At 38.1% G+C, this 22,970-nt stretch overlaps 2 protein-coding genes across 2 annotated transcripts; both read left to right on the top strand.

Annotated features, from left to right (window-relative positions):
* Positions 1-1,934: 1,934 nt before the first annotated feature.
* On the top strand, positions 1,935-9,844 carry LOC130594917 (monocarboxylate transporter 13-like). The gene is made up of 4 exons (XM_057401180.1): positions 1,935-2,274; positions 5,762-5,905; positions 7,046-7,852; positions 9,636-9,844. The coding sequence occupies exons 1-4, from the start codon at positions 2,073-2,075 to the stop codon at positions 9,842-9,844; spliced, it is 1,362 nt and encodes a 453-aa protein (XP_057257163.1). The 5' UTR covers positions 1,935-2,072.
* A 4,674-nt stretch (positions 9,845-14,518) lies between these two features.
* On the top strand, positions 14,519-21,430 carry MLANA (melan-A). The gene is made up of 5 exons (XM_057401187.1): positions 14,519-15,296; positions 16,147-16,245; positions 18,794-18,890; positions 20,367-20,468; positions 21,362-21,430. The coding sequence occupies exons 2-5, from the start codon at positions 16,172-16,174 to the stop codon at positions 21,428-21,430; spliced, it is 342 nt and encodes a 113-aa protein (XP_057257170.1). The 5' UTR covers positions 14,519-15,296; positions 16,147-16,171.
* Positions 21,431-22,970: the final 1,540 nt, after the last annotated feature.

The following is a 22,970-nucleotide window of genomic DNA, read 5'->3' as shown; positions in this document are numbered from 1 at the left end:
TGTTAGTCTGGAGTTTGAGCCAGACACAGCAGCAGAATTATCTTTCTTCTGATGCCTACAAGGCTCTGATGGCTTCTTTCCCACACAGTGCTGTAGTGTTTTAAGTCCTCCTGAGATCATGTACCTCAGTGGAGCAAATCATGGGATTAGTGTCTGCTGCTTTGTACTGAATGATCTCTAATGTTGTGGATTCCCTTAATTCTCCCTTTTTCCCACCTGCCTACAGGAAAGGGAATTTTAAGTATAGTACATCTTTAGCTATCTTTAGGTCACATTCTCCCTCTTACAACAAAACTGCTTCCTGTCTTTTTTTATCTTTTGCATTTTGTACAACATGTGTGTTCAGAATTTAAGGCCCATGAAGAAACAAGAAAAGAGTAGGATTGTTTCCTTCCTTCAGCCAGATCCTACATCCTCTCTGTACTGCATGATTACTCTGAGTTTGTCACAGAACTTCTAAGGGGAAATACACTCTCGGTTTTGCATTTAGTAATATATGCTTGCCTATTTAGATGCCTTCACAAGGAAGCATGTGCCCCATTTCAGTAAAAATGCTTTGTAATGTTGGAACCAAGAAAGTGAATGCTCAAATGTTGAGGACCCTAAATTTGTAAGCAGCGTTCCTTGCAAATTACTTCATAAAAATGGCTATGTTGGGTCAGGCCAAAGGGGGATGTTTAAGATTAAGACTAGGCTAATCATAAAGTGATACTTCCCAGTGTCTGACTTACTTGCAGCTTGAAGACTTCCTGAGCCAGGGACCAATTTTAACCATTTGGTAATCCTCAGTAGTTTTTTACATCACAGATTTATCTAAAATTTCCATGTAAACTTTTAGTATCCATAGTGTTACATGGCAGGGAGGTCCAAAATTCCATAGCGTACATCTAGTGTTCAGACATCCAGTACCTGTCTAATACTAGTTCTCTAATACACACCTCAGAGACAAGGGTAACATTCAGTTTCATGCAGAATACAATTTTTTTTATATTACACACATCCTATTCACACTGGAATTACTAAGAAATTATTGTCCTGGTTCTGAATAGAGCACGGCTTACAGGAACAAGAGTTGGTATTACATTTATATATTCCCACTCTTTATTCAGAATTGCCACCTGGGATTTTAGAGACCAAGCACAAACAGAAAAAACAGGTTTGCAGTATATCTGAAACTTGTGCAATGATTAGAGTATCAAGGTTGTGAGGAACCCCTAGTCAGTACCTTCAACTTGAATTCTTCTGGTTTTAAATATCATTTTGGTATTTGCCAAACGGAAAGCGAAATCTTTCTTTGAAAGGCTGCTATTTCAGGAATGGGGAGCCCACTAGGTTTAAACTTCCAGATAAGTGAAGTAGCTTTCATTTATTTCCATTTATGTGGATATTCAGAAGACTGAAACTGACAGATTTCCCACCCTTTTCAGGTTAGGAATATTATTTTTCTACCTCTTGTTCTCTCGCACTAGTGATATCATGCATAGGAGCAACTTAGTGAATGTAATTATTCTTTACCAATGGACACAATTATGACAAGATGCTAATGGGTACAAACAACTGCCTTGATGGCTTAAAGTTCATAAAGTTTATTGCAGTGTCCAGAAAATGTTACAAAGTGTGGTATCCTATCAGGCAATTAATTTTCTAGTTGTTTACAATAATACATTGGTTTGAAAAGTGAGTGGTATAAGGTTCCTGAAGTTACTAGTTTTGAAAATCTTAGTGTCTGCATAATCTCTTATCCCATTGTCATCTCTCCTATTTCCACGTCTATATGCTTCTTTCTTTCTTCTCTCCCTACCTGAATATTTTTCCTTCATCTTTTTTAATTTTTTTTCTTATCTATCTGCCTTCTGTCTCCTGGGGCATGTTTCCCACATAATATTTTCAGTCAAATCACACAAGTGCATATTGCATTTTCACTTGGTAATGACTTGTGCAAGCCATTCCTGGAATCTTGTAATTGATTTCTTTTACACTGGTTCTTCTACTGATTTGCAGATTTAAAAATCCTCACTCACCACCCTCACCCCAGCAAAATATCCTGAGAGAAGATCTGAGAATTAGTAAAGATGCAGGCCAAAACCAGCAATCCACCAGATGGTGGCTATGGATGGGTTGTGGTAGCATCAGCCTTCACAGTGATGGGCCTCACTGTTGCTGTCCTCAAGACTTTCGGTCTGTTGTTTGTTGAAATCCAGCAGCACTTTGATGAACTTGCAAGTACCACTTCCTGGATCACATCAGTAACTATTACCGTCTTTCATTTAGGAGGTAGGTAGAAATGCTCCTCTAGCACTTTATTTTAATGTCAAGAAATTTTGAAGAGCTTCCTTAAGAAAACCCACAAAATTAAAATATGTAAGGCCAATACTTCCTCCTTCTGCCTCTACAGAAAATTGGCATTTGCTTCCTCTCATAAAAGTGTATTCATGCCTCAGACATTAAATGGGTTATACACAGGAACCTGATTGCCTTAAAGAACTTCATGTACATAGACTCATGACTCAATTTTACACAGGCATTGAATCAAACTCACTGGAGATAATCCTCAGAAATGCAAGGCTTGTTGGATCAAGCTCTTAAACCAGTTTGTGCAAGTTCACTGATCTCACAGCAACTGTCACTTTTTCAAAGTGTTTTAAGATGTAAGGATTGTGACTCTGCCTAGCAGATAAGCCATTTGTTACCAAAACGGTGACTCTCAGTCCTGCTTTCCCACTCTTTGCCTTTTTGTCTTCACCAAGATCCCGCTTCCTTCCAGAACCACCAGTTCGGGCTCTCCTTTCCCCCTGCTTACAAATATTCTGAGTGACAGAATTTTCTAACAGAAACCTCATCGAGCTAAAAAAATATAAAAATCAGTTCATTCATGGCATAAGGAAGACAAGACCATGCAAGCAGAGAGTAAGAAGTGAGGGTGAACTATCCCCATCAAAGGCAAAGAGCTATGGGATCAGTATGAATTCCCTCACCAAATGAAGCAGGGAAACATATCAAACATACTGCATTTGATTCTTACTTTAGTTGTTTACAGAGTCGTTTGTGCCCTTGTAAACCGGAGGGTCCTTCACCATTTGGTGAGGTTTCCAAACACATGCAGGCATGAGCTGTACAGAATTCATGAGGTCTGGTCTACATACTTTCATGTAGGTACATACTTGTAATAGGTAAGTATCCTTACATAATAAATGCTATAATAATTTTGTTTGTGAAGACACTTCATTGCCTATACACTTTATAATTACGTGCATCCTACTCATTTCACACCGATCAGTATTATTGCTTGTAATTTCAGTACTTCCAAAGACCATGGGAAACTCATCTTTCTTTGAAAAAGGTATTCAGAGGAGCAAACCAGTTAATTAAAAGTCAAAGTAATAAACTAAATTAACTCATGGTTTGAAAAGATTGTCATTTCCATAAACTGGTATCTTTAATTTGCGGTATAAGAGCTTGATCCATCCTGACAAAAATAATTCATCACAAATAATGAAAAACCTAATCTTTCACCTACTTTGCAGATTTATTAATTTTCACAGAGAAATTAATAAATGGGAATCTATCAATTTGGTTTAAAAATTAGACTTACCACAGACTTACTGTTATATTATTTTGTCATATGAACGTCATGAAAAAAAAAGGCAACACAGAAGGATAAAAGAACTCAAAGTCCTGTTTTGTTTTAATATATGTTTACATATACATATCCATAGGAATGTATCAAGGATAAGGCATATGAAATAATAACCATAAACCAGCAAAACTGTATTTGCCTAGCAAGTTGTAAGTTAATTTTCCTTATCTTCTCCTGCCTTTGCTTCATTTATAGGGATAAGAATACTGTCTGCTGAAGATCACCGGAACCTCCAGTTCTTTGAGCATCTTTCCTGGCCTGGCTTAGTCTTTCTTAATATGTTCCTCTGGGAAACCTTCAGAGTCATTTGACTCAGAGTCAAGGATGACCAGTGAATTACTAATTTTTCCCATTTGGATCCTTTCAGCAGCAGTTCTGTGTCTTGTGTGGAAGGAGAGCACATACTTCTACTTTTGGGGTTTGCACCTGCAACAGGCTGATCAATTTACCACAGCAATGATTCTCCTCATCACACACATAGGCCTTCTCTTGGTGTTGATGTACATCCATCACCTTTGTCTTTGCACTGTGTTTATCATTCCTTTCCATTTTTTTATAAGTTTTCTGTATATTGCCCTTAATACATTCAGACTCTGCACCCTACCTATCTTCTCAATTTCCAGTTCATTGGCTAGCTTCTTTATTCCTCCTGCTATCCCATGTTCAATTTCTGACTATTTCTTCTCCTCATTCTGTATTTTAAAAATTGCTTTTTGGTAGTATTTCTGCTCCAGCTGCAGATCTTTCCCTTGTCTTTAGGATCTTCCATCGATCTCTCCTGAGTCTACTTTCATTTTGTTCATCATAGGTGTATGTTTCTCCAACTGTACATGCTTTATCCTGGCTCATTCCTGCCACTTAATCTTGCAGACCATGACTGAATTCCACTGTGCTTTTTATATCTTTACCAAATCACTGCATTTTAGTTGTAAATGCTGACGAGACACTTTTGGGATTTGTATAACTTCTGCCAGCTACCTGTTATCAGGCAATGTACGTCCTGCAGATTTTGCAGACGTTAATAATCTCTCTGCCAGGTTTGTTTCACTTGTCCTAGTTACCAAATTCTCTTCCTGCTTATCTTAACACAGGTGAATGTACAACAACTTGCCCCTACAAACGACTACAAAAACTCTGACGGCCTTTTCTTCATTGTCTTCGCACTTACTTAAGTTTATAAGCGTGATCCTCTTTATCTGGATTTTATTTTATCCCCGAGCTCCAATTTCCATAATATTAACAAACAACAGGGAGCTGACTCTGCATCACGAAACCCGGCGGAGAACTGGTGCTGTCAAGTGACTCTTGAGAGCCCTCTAATGGCCATGGAAAACATCCCATACTTGGAGTTTGAAACTATCCCTGCAGAGCCGAGAGCCTTTCGGTGATGGCCTTGGTTTTGTTTCACTGATGCAAAATACCAGGCAGTACAACTGGTCCTTAATTATGCGAAAATATCCTTAACGTTTCAGGTGCTTCCAGACAGTGCCTAGGCACCAGTGCTTTGGAATTGCTGTACCAGATTACATCTGTACCTGGTGCAACTTTGCCCTCATGTTGAGGTGTTCCTGCAGTCTGCGCAGGGAAACCACCACTGAAATAAAAATTTAAGAAACTAAATAGTAAAGTAAAAACAAACCTCAATTTTTGTCTTTTATAAAACATTTGAAATTCTGTGAACAGATGATTTTTCAAAGCTCTAAAAGATAAAGTTTTCTCCAGAAAATTTCATGCCAGCCATATCATTGATACTCTATCAATAACGATTTTGTTTTATGAATTAACTTGGAGATTCTTATGACGGGGTATTTCTTTCTGCTAAAACACTACACAAACTGCTGTCATGTTGTTAGTTGTGTCCTTACAGAAATTCAGAAGGACTGTTCTGCAATGAAGGTACTGAAATGCTCTTTCCCTTTAAAACACCCATATACTTTGAATATGTTTTAAAATCTCTGCCACAGGGACAGTCATTCCGCTGCCAGCAAGAATCCAATATTAAAGTCTTGATTGACCACCCCTGTCCCCTGTCTCCTCCAGAAGCTTTATTGGATTATTCAGTCCTGTTGATCACCCTAATGTTCCTAACATATTTATCTTTCTCCTATTTTGCTGCTGATTCAGCCCCTGCTGCCAGCTCGCTCTGTGCACGCTACACCCATCGGGCAGTTGTGATCACTGGAGGATTCCTGGCTTTTTCAGGAATGACACTGGGATTTCTTGGACTCAACATGGTCTGGATGTACGCAACAACTGGCTTCCTACAGGGTATGACTTTATGGCTTTATGAATTTCTTTCACCAGCAGCTCAGAGATCTCATTTGAGGGTACTAATGGTAGGAGTTTGAAAATCTGATTTCTATTTTGATTTTATGAGTGACTAGAACCAATATCCCCCCTTAAAGGTAATTTCTCTCATGTCCCACTCTGGAAAGAAGAATTTGCACTATAAACCTGCAACGACCAAAAAGGTGGATAATCAAATGTTAGTAAATTTCACCTGCATATTATATGCAACCAGAAAATTGAAAGTGTTTTATTTTTCACTTAGAGCCAAGAATTCTGTGAAGTTTTAAAGAACATAAAGAGTGGTGAAGTACATGGAAACATAAAGATTCCAAATTTTGTGCTTTCTATCAAATAATCTGTTTTGTACACACCCCCAAGCTTTCAGTTGATTCCAATCCCTTCTTTCCTATAGGTAAAAACAGGCCAGAAAGTTGTCTCCAACAGCCAGCAGATTTTCCTGGAACAGGAAGTGAAGCTGGCAGGCAATAAAATAAAGCATTCCCAGTTCCATGCTGGATGCCTGAGAAAATGTCTGGAATTTGAGCCCTTTGGCAGTCCTGGGCTGCCAAATAGTTTCTAGGCAGCCATTAAAATCAGCGTAAGTTAGAGCAAGTTTGAAGCACGGTCAAAGCAGTCAGGCAAGAAAATGAAGAGCAAACAGAGGTAACACAGCAACTTCCTTCACATCCTCCCTCACTTTCTACCCTAAATACAGCTCAGCTTAACCCAGTGATCTGATCTAGTACCAGCCTTATTAGGATAGCACAGACACTCTGAGATCCATCTAGTTTCAATGACATAGCCATGTGATTTCTCACCCAGTGGGAAACCTGTCAAGCTAATGTTGTTTGGGTTTTTTTCATAATAAGAATATAGAAGTGTACACCTCATACTCCTGCTTTTTTGTTTGGGTGTACAATGTATTCTTATAGGACACACACCACAAATAGACTCTTACAAATAGTACAATGGAGCTCATGCTCCTGCTAAGAGTAAAGTTGCTTTTCTTTTATCAGTTTTCAACTTTGCAAATGTAGGAGCATTGCTTGATTTAATTTCCACCTTCACAAAATACCTCAACAGTGTCTGACTGCTGCTATTTGTATTTGTGTTTTTCAGGACTTGGGATTTCCTTTTCATGGATACCAGCCATTAGCATTGTGAGCCATTATTTCTCCAAGAAAAGAGCTTTGGCCAGTGCTATTGCCAGTGCTGGAGAATGTGTCTTTGCATTCATGTTTGGGCCATTTTTCCAGTGGTTGATAAGTCAGTATGGATGGAAAGGTGCTCTCTTGATCATAGGTGGCATCCAACTCAATATCTGTGTCTGTGGAATACTGATGCGACCCCTGGCAAGCAGCTGCCTCCTTGAGGCTAGACATTATGAAACTGAGAGACCACCTGGCAATGGCGAATCTAGGATAGACAAAGAAGATAAGTCTCCTACCGCAAACAAAACCTTCAACTGGATGCTTCTGAGACGAACGGAGTTTGTACTTTATGCCATTTTTGGCATATTAGCTGCTATGAGTTTTTTTGTTCCTCCCTTATTTTTAGTTCCACTTAGTTACAGCCTCGGAATAGACGACTCATGGACTGCATCACTGCTATCCATTTTAGCTGTAGTGGACTTTGCAGGCAGGCTGCTCTGCGGCTGGTACGCCAATCTCCACGTTACCAAAACTGTTCATTTGCTGACAGTGACAATTACACTGATCAGCACTTCCCTGATGCTGTTGCCACTGGCTAACAGTTACCTGTCCTTGGCAATATTCACTGGCTTCTATGGATTCTTCTTTGGTACAACAGTCGCCATTCATATTACAGTGCTAGCAGATGTTGTAGGCATGCCAGATTTTGACAGTGCTCTAGGGCTTTTCATGCTCATTAGAAGCACTGGAGGTTTTGTGGGACCTCCTCTTGCTGGTAAGTTAAGATGATACTCTGCCAAATACAGTTTACAAGAAGAAAGGGGAATGGTGACCCAAACTGAAAAAATCTGTATCTGGACCCGAATTTTCCCCTTTTATACCTCAGGACTATGTGGACCAAAAAGTGTATAAAAACAGTCAATTTAACTCCTCTCCAAAATATCTTTCTCCCATTTTATCTGTGATTTTAGAGATACCTGTTCAACATAAAGCAGGGAAAAATGGCAGAGTTCACATGGTGGTGTTTCTGCTTTCTGAATCCCACAGAATCCCATTTAGTGGACTCCCATTGTCTTGCTATGAAAGTGTAACCTTGGGACAAGCAGCAGATCCACATTTTCAGAGAAGAAACTGAGATTTGAAACTAATGATGTTGCATAAATGCTGGTATTGTTGGGAGGGTTTCTACAGAGCGTCAAGTGGAACAGCTTGAAACATGAGGCTATGTGTGCCTCAAGGAAAATATTACAAGGATGCCTGCTGTTTTCATGCAGCATTTGAGCTAACCAATATAATAAATGGGGCAGGCAGCACATAAAAACAGTGGGAAGAGAAAGCAGACAATGAGACAGCACATGGATTTATGGGCTGGCAATGAAACAAAATCATCTTGGAAAAAGCAAGACAAACAAGCTGCAAGCTGCAGAGACTTTACAAAATGATGTGGCAGGAAAATTACCAGGGTGACTTGTAAAACGAGGATCTGAGTTCTAATCCAAAGACCACTTTTCATGCACTACAGTAACTTTTGTGGTAATGACACCACTAATGGGTTGAAAATGGGTTAGACTGAATGCTGGAACATTTTAAGTCACTTTTAAAAATAAAACCCAGGAAGATTTATAGAGAATTTGAATCAGAGCAATTCCAGAAGTACGTTGGGAATATCTGAATAAAATACAAAAGTAACAAGACATTTATGTAATGCCTGGTCACTAGTTTGTGACCTCTTTGTGTATATATAGTAAGCTAAAAAGAAAGTGTGGAAGAGGATGGAATCATAAATGCTCCTTGAGCTCTCCTCCCCTTCGTTAAAAGTAAAATCGATAAGATTTGGATCCAGAGCTCCTTTGCCTAACAGGACTGATGTTAGGCAAATGGGGAATGGGGACTAGGGAATACACTTAATGTGGACAAACTTCCCAATGGAAGACCAAGCAAGCAGCCCTCATGAGCCCACAAATGAACCTGCCATCATACCCACAGAGCAGTCAATTCTACTACATATACTGCTGCAGTACTGCATTCAGTATTTTGGTTGGCTTAAAACTACCTAAACCCCAGACTATTTTATTAACATCTGTGACTCTTTGTAAAATAATGAACAGGAAAGCCCATAACGCTTCAGGCAACCTCTCCAACTGTGTCTCCAGCAGATGCTTCTCCATTTCTTCTTTAACCTCTCTCATGCTGTACTGTTATGGTTCCAAATTATAGCAACCGGTGGCAGCTACACCACAGAACATGGGGCTACTCAGACACAAAGCTGCATGATTAGTTTTTTTCTGCCTTTATTGTCTGCCATGGTTTAGGTTGGAAAGTGCTTCAAACTGTATAGTGTTTTATTTCTGTAGCAGTTCACATATGCAAAGTAAATGAGATGTAAGTTGTGTTCAGATTTAAAAACGATATAATGGGGTAATGTTCCATGCACTCCTGATGTAGAAAGCTGATGTAGTCAGCATACTCACTTTGTGAGAGGATGTGTTCACACTGCTGAGATAATTCACATAAGCCTGCTTTCTATCAACCATAATGCTCTTATTTGTTTCTTTCAGGTCTGATCGTGGACATGACTGGAGATTATAGAGCAGGCTTCTACATGGCAGGAGCAACTCTTATCCTATCAGCTGTGTTTTTAGTTACTTTAGATCAGCTCCAACAGAGAAAAGAAAAAGGGACCCAGACCAATACTAAACAAGAAAACTCGATGTTACACTATTCTACCCTCCATCTCCTGAAACTTCAAACCAAAAGGTATCAATAACATGATGTAGTGGTGTGACTGTATTGGATATCTTACAGCATTTCAGGAGATACGGAAGTATTTTCTCTGAACTCAATATAAATCGGATTTATAAAATGATGGCAGTTTTGGATCAGAATGTTTGAAACTGAGGAAGAAAATCATTTAGCTTGCAAGGAAACCACACCAGTAACCATTAGCATATTATTTTGATGTTGGAGTTGCATTTTGACTACAAGTCTTCAACACAGTCCCCCAGGGCTGTGATAAGCAAACTAGGGAAACTGTGGTCTAAATGAACACATGACACATATATGCAGCAGGTAGAAACCCCAAACACAGACTGCAGCCATAACTATCAAATAGGAAGAGGTGTCATCATCACAGATGTTCAATGTAGGGAAATAGTGTTCAGTACTTCCAGTAAACAAGTTGGATGTGAAAGCAAGAGTACATGAAAATATGTTTGAGCTAAAGGCAGGTACTCTACAGAGCAGAGCTGGAATCCGAAAAATAAGTAAACCTGATAATTGGGGAAAGTTACATGAACAATAGAAGTATCAGAACTAAAAAACAATACACACAGGCATAAAATGGAGAACGATTGATGAAAAACAGAGGAAGACATAAGGCTACAGTGGACTTCAAACCAAGTAAGAATCCCAGATGCAACCCTGTATTAATAACAGTAAATGTCTTCCTGTGTTATTGTAAGATAGAGAAGATAATGGTGCTTGTCAGGCTTCAACTTGAAGAGGTATATAAGTTGCAAAGAATTAAGCAGAATAAGAATGAGAAGGGTTAAGGAAGCAGCCTAAAGAAAAAGTGTGAGAAATTAAGTTTGTCTGATTTAGAAGACAAATGTTTTACTGAGCATGAGAACAGCCTTCAAATCCATAATAAATTGAGATAAAAAAGACAAAGTTAATTCCTTTCCTTGTTAAGGTAATTAGTAATTGATAGAATTTGCAGCAAAGCAAAGTTGTGTAATAGGGGAAAAATCTTCACTGTAGCCTGTTAAGCATAGAAACAGACTATAGGGAGAATATGAAAACAGAGGTATTAGAAAATAGATAAGATATGGGAGAGAATCTAAATATATTCAGTTGTGCTTCAGAACAGTGGGATGGCCTAGATGACTTCCTGAGATCCTCTTTAGTCCCACATTTCGCTATCCTGAGGCTCTCTGAGCAAATATGCAATTTATGAGATTCAAAAAAGTATGTATCCAAATCACAGTGTTTTGGTTCATTTTATTTTACCAGGGGGAAGAGAAAATGTAGAAGAGAGAAAGGGTTAGGTCATATTGTAAAAAAAACCAACACAGAACAGTAAAAGGGAAAAAACATAGCACTTGAAAGCTTTGCAACTATTACAAATACCATGGCTGCCTTAGTTATGAACTTCAGAAATTTTTACCATTAAATCACTTAACATGTGAAGTCAAATTTAAATGTAACTCACTTACCTAAAATATTTTTTTTTTGTCTCATAAGAGTATCAATTATTTCAAAAATTTAATTTAACTTTCAGGAAAATTACTGAACCACTAATAAGTCAACTAACTGTAAGGGTTTGATTGTGGAACACATGTTGGAAGGGACACAACTGGGTGGGCAAAATCTTATAACAAGGCCCTGAAATTTCTGACAAAACATTTTTCAATCTTGTTAATTGAAAAACTTAGATTCTTCTAGAAAGTATTATTCTCCAGTCTTCTGCAGTGTTGCAAAATTTAAAATAACTCTTCATTTTCTAAAGTGAAAGGAAATGGGAATTGTTGGAGGGTGGAGAAATGGAGAGATGTTTAATAGATGCAGCTTCCACCTCCAAGTTTCTGTTGAAATTCTTTACATGAGTTATTTACAAGCCCTGTATTTTGCTATGCCCTGACATCTGACACAGTCCATAAAGAAGGCTGGTGGCATCCTGGGCTGTGTGAACAGGGGAACATACAGCAGATTAAGGGAGGTGATATTCCTCTCTGCTCCACAGCTGTGCCTCTGCTTTGGGACAAAGTACAACTGATGGCTGTGTATCTGTTTAATAGCACAGAAGTACCACCTAGTGTTAGTATTAATTTGCCAGGACCCCACCAGTCTGAACAGGCTTCTGTGACACTGTGAAAGGAGACAAAAAAAGTCATTCTTTTATTCCTTTTTGCTAAATGGAACTGATCATGCGGTCACTCTTGTCAGCTGATGTCTATGTATCTGTTTAATATCATAAAAGAAGTCTTAGTGTTCACATTAATTTTGGGACTGCTTTTACTTCAGCAATATTCCAAGTTGAGCTTCACTGGACTATTGCTGTAGGAATTATTTGCAAAGGGCTGTTTTTTTTTCCAAGCTGCTAATGATGTAGTCAGTGTTGCCTATATTCAGTTTCTTCAAACAAAGAGCTTCTGAGATTGCCTTAGAGACCTAAATCAGCAGCTTACCTGCAAGGAGTTTCTGACCCTAAACCAGTTAGATGCTCACTGGGCTAAACAGGACTGTGAGGCTTCAGAAAGAGCCATCATTCTCTTGAATGGCCTCCTGAAATTACATGCAAGGAAAGTCATAGCTGTGCCTCACTTTGATAGTGCCCAACTGCATCCAAAAGGTTCTCACCCATAGAATCATAAAATCATAGAACCATAGAATAGTTAGGGTTGGAAAGGACCTTAAGATCATCAAGTTCCAACCCCCCTGCCATGGGCAGGGACACCCATGATTGGTTATCTTTCATCTCATGGAAATAGTCCCATAAATCTGAACAATCAGCTGGCCTCAGAACTTGCAGTCAACCATGGACGAAGTAGCAGCAGAAAAACACTGCCAGAAAACTACCCAATCCTTTTTCTTTGGAAAAACAAGATACAGGAACACAAGCACCATTGCATTCATTGCATCCTCTTGGCATAGCTACTAGAGGATTAAGACTACCACTTCTTCTTTACTGTACTTTGTTCAGAGATGGAGCAAAGGGAGATGGGTCTGACACTAAGGACCACAGTTTCACTTTGAAATCATTTGAGGGGGAACTTAGATTCGTGAACCAGGCTTTCAGCACAGTAACGCATTAAAGGTGTCTGTACAAGGCAGTCCACGGGACAACATGTTGCTTCCTGGAGGTGCCTCAGTTGAGGCAGCAGCAATTTGAGGAACAACTTCTTCTCAAAAAGCTCCAAATCAGACCTCTAGTAGAAATGGTCTGCCCTGGAAGCCAGATAATACCTACTTTAATCACCAAACCATGGAGAAATGAGGATCTATAGCACCAACTGAAAACATATAGTATCATTATTCGATCTTACAGTACTTTTGTTACTGTTAATGTAGATTTAGCACTGAAATACTTGAGCCTTTCCATTGAAATTTCCATAAAACTCAAAATTAAAGCACTGACAGAGCTAGCAGCACTGCCTTGGAGAAATAAGGTTTTGTAAAAAAAACTGAGATCAGGACCAGGACATGATATTTCATCTTCTCCATCCAATTCTTCAATAGCATCATCGTGTATCTACATACCAGATGGCACCGCATATCCATGAGAAAGTTGATCTTTTTTTCCTTCCTTGTTAGACTATTAATAAAAGAGTCATTCAGAACACAAAATACCCAGTCAAATACAAAATATTGACATTTTGCCCCATCCCTGCCGGTGCTGGAGGCAGGAAGGAGCAGGCAATAATTCTGGTGTCACATGGATTTTCTCTAGGTCTGAAGTTTGATTCTGACAAGAACAAAAGGTACCCATCATCCTCTCCCAGAAGTGAAGATTTTCTGTGGGAAAACAGATGATTTATGATAAACACTATTGGATTTTCAGAGTGCTACAGAAGTTACTGTTGCTTGGGAACTTAATAGACTTGATGGCATACACTTACCGTTTTACAGACATGGGTATCTACAGAAACTTTCTCTGTATTTCTTTCACTTTTGAAACTCTATTGAGTTCTTCTGGAATAATATCAGAGCAACAATCAAACATTTGGTCAAATGAGCAAGTTTATGCTAATAATGTTTATCATTCTTCCTCCCGTTATTTTTCCTTCTGCAAAAAATGTGTTGTTTCAAACTTTAATGGGTCTAGCAAAAACAATTAGATCCTTCTGGTGTTAATCACACAGTGACTGAGGTTGAAAGGGCTCTCTGCAGGCCATGCCATCCAAAGCCCTTGCTCCAGCATGATCAATTGAATCCCATTGCTCAGCACCATGTCCAGACAGCTTTCGAGTATTTCAAAGGCGGGAGACTCTCCAGCTTCTCTGGGCAACTTCTGCCAGGTTTCAGTTACCCTCATGGTAAAAAAGTGTCTCCAGATGTTCATGGGCACCTCCTGTTTTTCACTCTGCACCCACTGCCTCTGGCCCTGTCACTGTCACTCTGGGCACCACCGTGAAAACATATCCAAAACCAGATCAGATTTTTACCATAGTTAGGCAAAGCGTAGAAGCAGATAAATGGTCTGGCTCTTCCTAGCCCTGCACTAGCTAAGAACATTGATGTCAAGACTTCTCATTTGATTTCCTAGGGAAATGGTTGTTGATCTCTCACACTCTCTGTTCTTTCCTGTAAACTTTTGAATCTGTCAGCCATTTTCAACCACATTTGGAGCCAGGTTCACAGCTTCAAAAATAAATGAAAACTTCAAAGTTTAAGTTTGAGTCCTTCAAACTTAAAAAAACCCTAGAAAGTGGCAGGAAATTAATGGTTAATTGGGAAAAATGACAAGCATAACGTGGCTCTCCTTTTTAGATTTTTTTTAATATGACAGTAACTAACACAGTACCCAGACTCAGAATTAGTCACAGACTGCCTTTTCTTGCCTGGTATTGTAAATGGAATTACTGCAGCATGAGCACAGGCAGTTCACAAAAGTGAAGCACAGGCTTCGTTAGTTCTGCAGCTCATGGGGCAGACTCTCTTTTTGTTGCAGCAGCTGCTTACCAGTACAGAATTAAACTGCACTTGCTTTAATCTAAACACTTCTATCATGAATAACAGCATCCATCTACGAGTTCTGCCCCAACTATACTGGTTTCCACAGTGCTAAACAGTGCAGAAAGTGTGCATAAACAGAGCTATAGTTAAACATGTGAAATCACCAGCCCTCTGCCACAAAATAATCATCCCTAAATCAAAACAGATTTGAATTTAGAAGTAGTCAACCCACTCTGGCAGCTTGTACTGATTAGGGAGGTAAAACAATGTTGAGCCATTTCTTAGAGGATATGTAATAAATGAAGACATAGCAAACTTTTTGAGCTGCTTGTCAGGAGGGAAGGATGCAGACTCTAGGAAAAAAAATAAAAGTCGTCTCCTTGCCTCTTTCATGCTAATTAATGCATTCAGAAGCTGTATTGAGAGGAATTTAAACTCGTGATAGTCATAAGAGAACAGATCAAAGAAGAAAAAACAGAGCAAGTCAAGGAGAAGAAAGCTGCTCATGCCTTTCAGTTAACAGACAGAATACACGTCTGAAAGAGGTGAGATTTGTAATTTTTTATTCTATGCAAAATTTTCTGTGTTGCTTCAAAACTGTGCTTGAGAAGAGATATAACTGCCTCTAAGGGAACTCTGAAAATATTCTGTTTCCTTTAGATTTTATATACTTTAACACGCTTTTTGTACTTTACTTGTGTAAGGTAGGCAGATAAGCTGGATACTATCAAGTAGGATCTGTTCTGCTCTTTAAATGACAGAAAAATTATTTTTGTAATTCTTCTTTACTGTTTGATCAATAAGATTTTTAATTGTTCAGACATTTAGCTGGATGATTATTACATTAAGACTGGAAATTAAGATTATAATACAAATTCCCTGCACATCTAACTATAGACTGTCATCAGACACAAATTAGTATAACCATCTGAAAAACAACAGATCTCTGAGTGTTTATGCTGGTTCAAAATGTGGCCCTTGGAACGTTTACAGGCAATAACAGAAATAAAGAAACAACTACTTCCACGACTTGAAAGGACAATTTTAATTTCATTTCTTCTGAATAGTTTTTCTTGTCTGGGTAATTTGCCTTTCTTTCTATATTCCTGAGAGATTTCACTTCAGAAGTCAGCCATCACTTAGTACCTGAAGAAACCATGCCAAATTCTTCTCTGTTGCATTCAGGTGCAAATGCCTTGACGTCAGTATAGCTATTCAAACATAGACTACAGTTGCAGTTTTGAGTTTGAAATCGAGACTGTCGCATATGTATATGAATCTACTTGATTCTGACGATATCCGATTGTCCTGCCTCCCTAGAATGCTCCCATTAAAACAAAAAAGTTGATAATATGCTTTATCATTGCACTGAGGCACTGTATTTCCATCTTGCAGGCTTGAGCAGGACCAAGCTCACAACATGCCCGGAAGAAACCACCATACGGATGGCAACTTTTTCAGAGGGAAAGGACATGGCTATCTTGCAGCAGAAGAGTAAGCATAAAGCAAAACCTATGTTAGCATGTAAGCTGGTGAAAAACATTTACATTGAAAGAAATGTACAAAATATTATCAGAAAACGTCACTGTTGAATATATATGGAGTACATTTTAGCTATCCGGTAATTTTTGTCATTGCAGAATCATTAAGAGCCCTCAAAGGTTAAGAAAAATCAGACTTCAAGAATCTAGATTTTGATCATATGATGATAAGTCATTATCCTCTACAATAAAATTACCAGGTTTATTGAGACTTATTCAGAATTTTCTTCTGAGGCTGTTGCAAGGTGATCTTTTTCACTGAGTTTTATCTCCAGATCCATATGCCTCTCTGCAGGACCTCAAAGGGACATTGTCTCACCCTAAAGAATCATGTAAGTGAAAAGCCTAGAGAAACAGAAAAATATCATCAAAAAGCAGATGGAGACATCAATGCCATACAAATGTGACCCTCAGTAAATTGTTTGGTGAGACTCCACTTAAGCAGAACTAATTCAGGCTAATATTTTGTTAGTTTTGTCTGACAATAAAATATGTTTGGTCTTTGATTATTATACACACTGTGGCACTGGGGATATATTATTATTTTAGATAAGTATTTCCAATGTGCTTGGGATACGTCTATGTGAAATGTGCTTCTGCTAGTGGGTTAGTGGCCCCCAAACTTGGTGACTTGTGCCACACACATACAGCAAGATACTTGTTTCTCCATGTTCAACCCTAGACAGAGAGAATAAACAAAGGAGAAGGTTCTCTCATAGTGCTTTCAGAGTAGTTCAGCTCTCCAAAAGCTGGCTGCTTATGTCTCAACACTTGAAACTAAGCACTTTCACCTGTAACTGCTATGAATTCCAGTGGCTGCAATTGTAAGCAGATTTTCTAGGTATGTGAGGGAAAAGTGACTCTCTTCCCAGTATCAAAAGGAGCATTCCAGATATAAGCACAGATTCCTAATAGCACAGCTCCATTTTTAACTGGAATTGCAAGAAATTGCATACATGCTTTTCATACTAGCCTCTTAAGCAAGTGAGGAAGGAGTTAGATGGCAAACACACAGTTAGAATCACCAACTCCATGAATTAGGTATATCCTGGGGAGGGGATAAAGGCTAACGAACAGCTAAAACTAGAGTGCACGTGAAAAGCAGAAAGCACTTTGTATATGTAGAATGTAAGAAAGGCAGCAGTTGCTTGGAGAAGCAGTCCCTCCAAGTTTTAACTGTGCTGGGGACAGGAACAAAACCAGTGGACCAGTCTTGTAAGTCTGAAGATCAGCTGCAACACAACTGCACCAGGAAGCAAGTCGATGCCGTGAGCTCTGTTCTTGGGTTGAACAGATGAACACAAAGTCTTGAAGGGGCAGGAGCAACTTGCAAGATTCAGGTATTTGTGAAGAAGAAAAATCCCTTTGGGTCCATGGGGCTTTATGCTTCAAACAGCAGTTGGGCAGTTCAGATGAAGAAACATCCTGCTCTGCCATCTGCTTGCATCTCCTTTCAGGCTTCTTGGGTCACAAGGAATCACTCCTTCACAAGACTCTGAGTCAGTGAAAATGATAGCAAATAGATATAGAGGGTCTCTGATAAGTCACATACCCAACTCCTCAGTCCCAATGGAAAAGCCTGGCAAAAATACACCCTGCAGGGCAACTGAACAGATGATATGTAAAAGTGTGTTAGGAAGGGTTTGTCCCAGCTCATGTGGTCTTTTTTTTTTACTGTCCTCTGTTCCCTTTAAGCATTTTGCAGACTCTTCTGTTCCTGAACAGGTGAAGAACAAAAAACAGGGGGAGTGAATTTCATATGTCTTACGAGGGAGGAGGAGGTTTTTTTTGTAACTAGGAAACTTGCAATTACTTTGTCAGCTTGTTTTCTGACAGATAGTGGAACTGTGCTGCGCTGCTTCTCCCATGTCCCTGGTAAGCAGTGGGAAGGATGTCTTACAGCACAGTTTGCAAAGCCTAAGTTCCCTAAAATGACCCAGTGACACTGGTACTGTGCCGGGCATGTCATGGAACAAGAACTGAAGAATTACACAGCTCTATGAATAATTCAAAGTTTCCTGCTCTGGTTTTGAGGTTGCGTAATGTTTCACATACCCAAAAAAACCCCTCCTGTCACCAGTAGCTGTTGCAATATAATGCAATTAGGGTACATTTCTCAATACTTTTTGCCTAGAGAAATTTAACAAATGAACATGAGCTGTGCCTCTGCAGGTGTGGCATTTATTAATTTCACATTGTCTTCCATTATTGCAATGCAGGGATTTTTTTAGAAGCAGTAGTCACTGTTACACCATTATCTTTGAACCAATGCATTCCTCATTTTAAAATGCTTAAGAACATATCAGAGAATTAAGCTAACTGCTTAATGTAGAGACTGGCTAAAGTTATTGGTATTTCGTCCAGTTTCTGAGGTGAATTATGCTCCATTCCTTTCCCTGATAAAAGGATACTTGATACAAACTACAAACTTGCTCCCATCAGTCTTGCTCCCAGATGAATGCACCTAGTTCTGGTGCTATTTTGTTTTGCTTTCCCAACAGAGCCCTGGGTATTGGACTCTTCTTTTTGGTGCTGGCAATTTTATTTATCTTTGGCTGCTGGTATTACAAAAGACGCAGTGGCTACAAAAGTCTACGGGTAAGCATGGCAGTTTGTGTTCTAGTTTGCTATTATTTTGATGTATTATTGTTGTTTGCATTATGTAAGTGCTGAGAACATCGAGTCTGTAATAGGACATCATTGTCTCAGGCAGTATATACACTGACATATACACAGGTAAAACAACACAATGTGAAACACAGCTTGCCCTGAAGAACTTGACAGTCAGGCAAAGTGGTAAGAAGAAGCAGGAGCAGAGGGAGATGATACCAGTTGCCCAACTTTGCCCAACACACCACTGGATGCAGCTAATTGTAGTATTATATTTAACACACAAACCCAAGATGTTTTCTGTGTATTTTCATTTAAATAAAAATAACATATTCACTGCTCATAAGATTTACCCCTAAATAAGGACAGATATATTTAGAGTAAATCTGGGAAGCAAAGCAGAAAAATAACTGTTACAGGTAAGTAAGCAAATACTATGTTAGTGTATGGGCAATGCATGATTATTTGTATAAAAGTCAAAATGCAATTTTAACATGTACAAAAAAGCAGGGCAGGTTTGAGGTTTGCTTTCTAAACACTACTTAGTGTCTTCTTAAAATATATTAAAAAAGGTACAATCCATCTTGTAACTTCTGTTATTAGAAGTCTCAAAGCTTTATCTTTGAAGTTCTGCTCTCTCTACTATGAAAGAGAGGTCACTTTTAATCCAATTATATATTTTACAGTAAATATATTTTAGTTATTCTAATATTTTGGAAAAGATGTGACTACGTGGAATTAAAAATCATACCTCTCATTTAAGTCAGCAAACCCATTTCATTGCTGTTTCTGATAACTTTGTCTTATTACCTTTCCAGTGACCTATCTTAAACGTGTATCAACTAGCAGAATACATAAAACATAAGTTTTCATAATGAAATGTTTCAAAAATGAAGGTAATACTGAAAAAAAACCCACCTCCTTTGAAAAGCAAACCAGAATTCTTTCATGCCTGCTTTGTACCTCATGGGAAAAAAAACACAATCTCTTTTTTAATTCCTTCTCTTTGCAAAATGCTGCTTTTTGGTTTTGAAAATCAAATTTTTGTTAGGTTTTTTGGCTAGGGGAGAACTGGTACAGAATGGATACAAAAGAAATGATGGAAGAATAGAACACAATAAGGTTGGAAATTAAAGAAAGAAATGGGTGGGATAAAAAGGAGATAGCATTCAGGTATGTGAGCAGGTCAGTTCCTACAGCAGCCCTGGACCTAAAAAGTTTGATCCTTATTTTTCTGGCAATGCAATTGAATACTACAGGAGAGACAGTATGTCTCAGCAGAGACAGGAAGAACAGATAGTTAGATAACCCCTCTTACTTGGTGGCACTATGTCTATCCCTAACCCTAGATTCTAATCCATAGTGTAAATGTGCTGTCAAGTATTAAACACTGCATAATTTACTCCAACTTCACATTTTCTTCTTTCTTTCATCTTCTGCGTATTTCCTCATTATTTGTCACAGAGCAAAAGTTCTGGCGTGGGCACAATACGAACCGCAGTAGGTGAAGGAACAACGCTGGACTGCAAAATGGCTCTGCAGGAGTACAGAAACTTTAATTCTGTGGTAAGTTTCATTTATTTACAACACAGTAAAACATGGTGAGACAATCTTAGTAAACAATGATTTATTTCTTGGGGTGTGCTCTCTATATTAGGTTTTCAGTGCCTCTACATTACATTAACTTAAAAAGTACTATTATTGTGAACTATTTTTTTTACTGGGAAAAGGGGTTTCTAAGCCCACTGTGGAAAATTCTGCTTTTAAAAAAGTCTCTCCTTTCACCTACCTTTATTCTTAAGTTGTATGATCATTATGCAATCTATTAGAATGCTGTAACACCTCACTTCTGAAATGTACTGAATAGACAAACACCTCGCGAGCAGGTGTCCCCTTTGCCATTCTGATAAACAACAGACGGATTGTATCTGGTACACTATACCCCAACAAAGATTATCAGGGAACATTATAAAGCTTCAAGGTTTTAGCTCCTCTAATCATTATGGAAAGAAGAACAGTCAAACCCATAATTTTAAAAAAGTTAAAGTAACTTAATTTATAAAGATATATGTCAATGGTGTATTTAATAGTTTTAGAATAGGGAAAAGGCTAATGTACAACCAATTTTAAATAAGCTGTCCAAATTGTTACCATTTGAAATAAGACAATGTACCTGTGTCATAACTCTTAAAGTTTCAATATTATTGAAATAATAATTTTAAATTATTATTTTTAATTAAAAATTGAAATTTTTAATTAAAAATTTTCAATTAAAAAATAGAAAAAAATCCTTTAAGATTCCTGTCCTTTTAACACTAAAAATTTTCTCTTTGGGTGAATGATTCAAACAATATTCATTTAATCTGAATGAAAACCAAAGACCATACTAGCAAAAACTAATGTCATAATTTCCTTCTACCTGTTTTTTCAGTCTTTCACACACATTTTCCTTACCACAGGTACCTGATGCTCCACCAGCTTATGACAAAATCGCTGCAGATCACTCACCTCCACCTTATTCACCATAATAGGAGATCTTAAACTCTAATTTATCTTAGAGTTTTTTCTTAAACCGATTTGATTTCTTCATGCTCCCTCTTAATTTCCTGCACATGCTTAACTTTCTTAAGGCTAAAATAATGTGAAAAACATCACATGCTTTCACTAACAGTTGCTGGAATTTTTGCTGCTCAGTTTACAGAACTGGTTCTTGAAAAGCCTCAATAAATCTGAATGTGCTGCTGTTTGAAGTTTTTCATTTCCTGTCACCAGATAATACACTGTACTCAAGTCTGGGGATCTTGCATCCTTCACAGATCTACCAAGAATAAGTACATACCAAGGAGTATCAACCAGAATAGAAAGTGCTGTTTTCATCTTTCCCACTTATTCTCTAAACTATTCCCTAGACTGTAATGTACAAGAATCTGTCATAAAACAGACAAAATCATTTGACTACATGTCCTGTGACAAAGAACAACCATTTTCCCTACCAGCAGTTCTTCCATTAACCAGCAAAAAGCAACTATGTTTATAGCAGACCTCACATCACTTGTTTATGTACTTGCAATGAAATAATTCCTCACCAAACATGATCCAGACAATCCAGGAATTTCTATTTAGAGTCCATGTTATTTTATACAGGTCACTGGGTATAGTGATGATGACATTTAGCTTCCTTCTGGCAGTCTTGTAAGAAAGTAAAAGAACTTGTCAGATGCAGAGCTTTATGTGTCATCTGTTTCTAATGTGAAGAAACAAATACAAGAAAATGTGTGAAGCCCATGTTCCTTGAAGAATACAGGAGACAGCAGGCTCCAAGATATCAATTCTTTCAGGCTGATAGAACACTAGCAGTAATAGTAAACAAAGAATTGTGATACAAACAAATTAGGCTACACACATTTGGAAGTTACTGTTTACTTAGCCTGTTTTGTTATTGTTTACTTGCCAGATTATATACTGATCAACATATTTATACCCAAGACCTGATGTCTCAAAGCAGGAGGCAGCTAAAACTGAACATTTGTTAAAATGAGAAGTAGTTACAGAAGAAAACTATTTTCGTGAACCATTTAACTGTTACCAGTAAAAAATCCAGTTCTTTGTTATCAAATAGGCAGACACAAGCACTTTAAAACAAACAAAAAATTAAATACAAGGGAGACTTACTTGCCTTACACAAACTCATCATGATAAATATTATGGTGATAAATAATAAGACATAGGTTTTTGGAAATGTTTCTTTTTTAATAAAAGCTTATACAAATTCATAAAATTAGGTACTTGTTAGAGGGTAATAAATATGTCTGGTTTTATAAATTTAGTAGCTATTTGTATTTAGAAATCTGTATTTAGAAATATGAGTAATTTCCAACATACACCTTCAAGGAAAAAATTCTGTGGACTTCTTTAGTGATAAGAAGAAAAATACACAGGAAAATACACAAAATGCCAGATTATAACTAGTCAGCTCCAGAGATGTAGAACACAATGGCTGACTATTTTTTGCAGATCTGGTAAGCTAAAGTTTGAGGCTAATGATCTTTAGCAACTGTGTACTCCGCA

The sequence above is a fragment of the Pezoporus wallicus genome, unplaced genomic scaffold (assembly GCF_028554395.1).
Source record: "Pezoporus wallicus isolate ANWC-B61680 ecotype Strahan unplaced genomic scaffold, APGP_CSIRO_Pwel_v1 contig_8208, whole genome shotgun sequence".
NCBI lineage: Eukaryota > Metazoa > Chordata > Aves > Psittaciformes > Psittacidae > Pezoporus > Pezoporus wallicus.
This window is presented reverse-complemented; position numbering and strand designations above follow the sequence as displayed.

Bases quoted from the DNA above. Each gene is read 5' to 3' on its own strand.
- LOC130594917 (XM_057401180.1), top strand. From the start codon at position 2,073: ATGCAGGCCAAAACCAGCAATCCACCAGATGGTGGCTATGGATGGGTT. The intron at 2,275-5,761 runs GTAGGTAGAAAT...CTGCTGATTCAG, and splicing joins TACCGTCTTTCATTTAGGAG to CCCCTGCTGCCAGCTCGCTC. The intron at 5,906-7,045 runs GTATGACTTTAT...TGTGTTTTTCAG, and splicing joins AACAACTGGCTTCCTACAGG to GACTTGGGATTTCCTTTTCA.
- MLANA (XM_057401187.1), top strand. From the start codon at position 16,172: ATGCCCGGAAGAAACCACCATACGGATGGCAACTTTTTCAGAGGGAAA. The intron at 16,246-18,793 runs GTAAGCATAAAG...CTTTCCCAACAG, and splicing joins GGCTATCTTGCAGCAGAAGA to AGCCCTGGGTATTGGACTCT. The intron at 18,891-20,366 runs GTAAGCATGGCA...TATTTGTCACAG, and splicing joins GTGGCTACAAAAGTCTACGG to AGCAAAAGTTCTGGCGTGGG.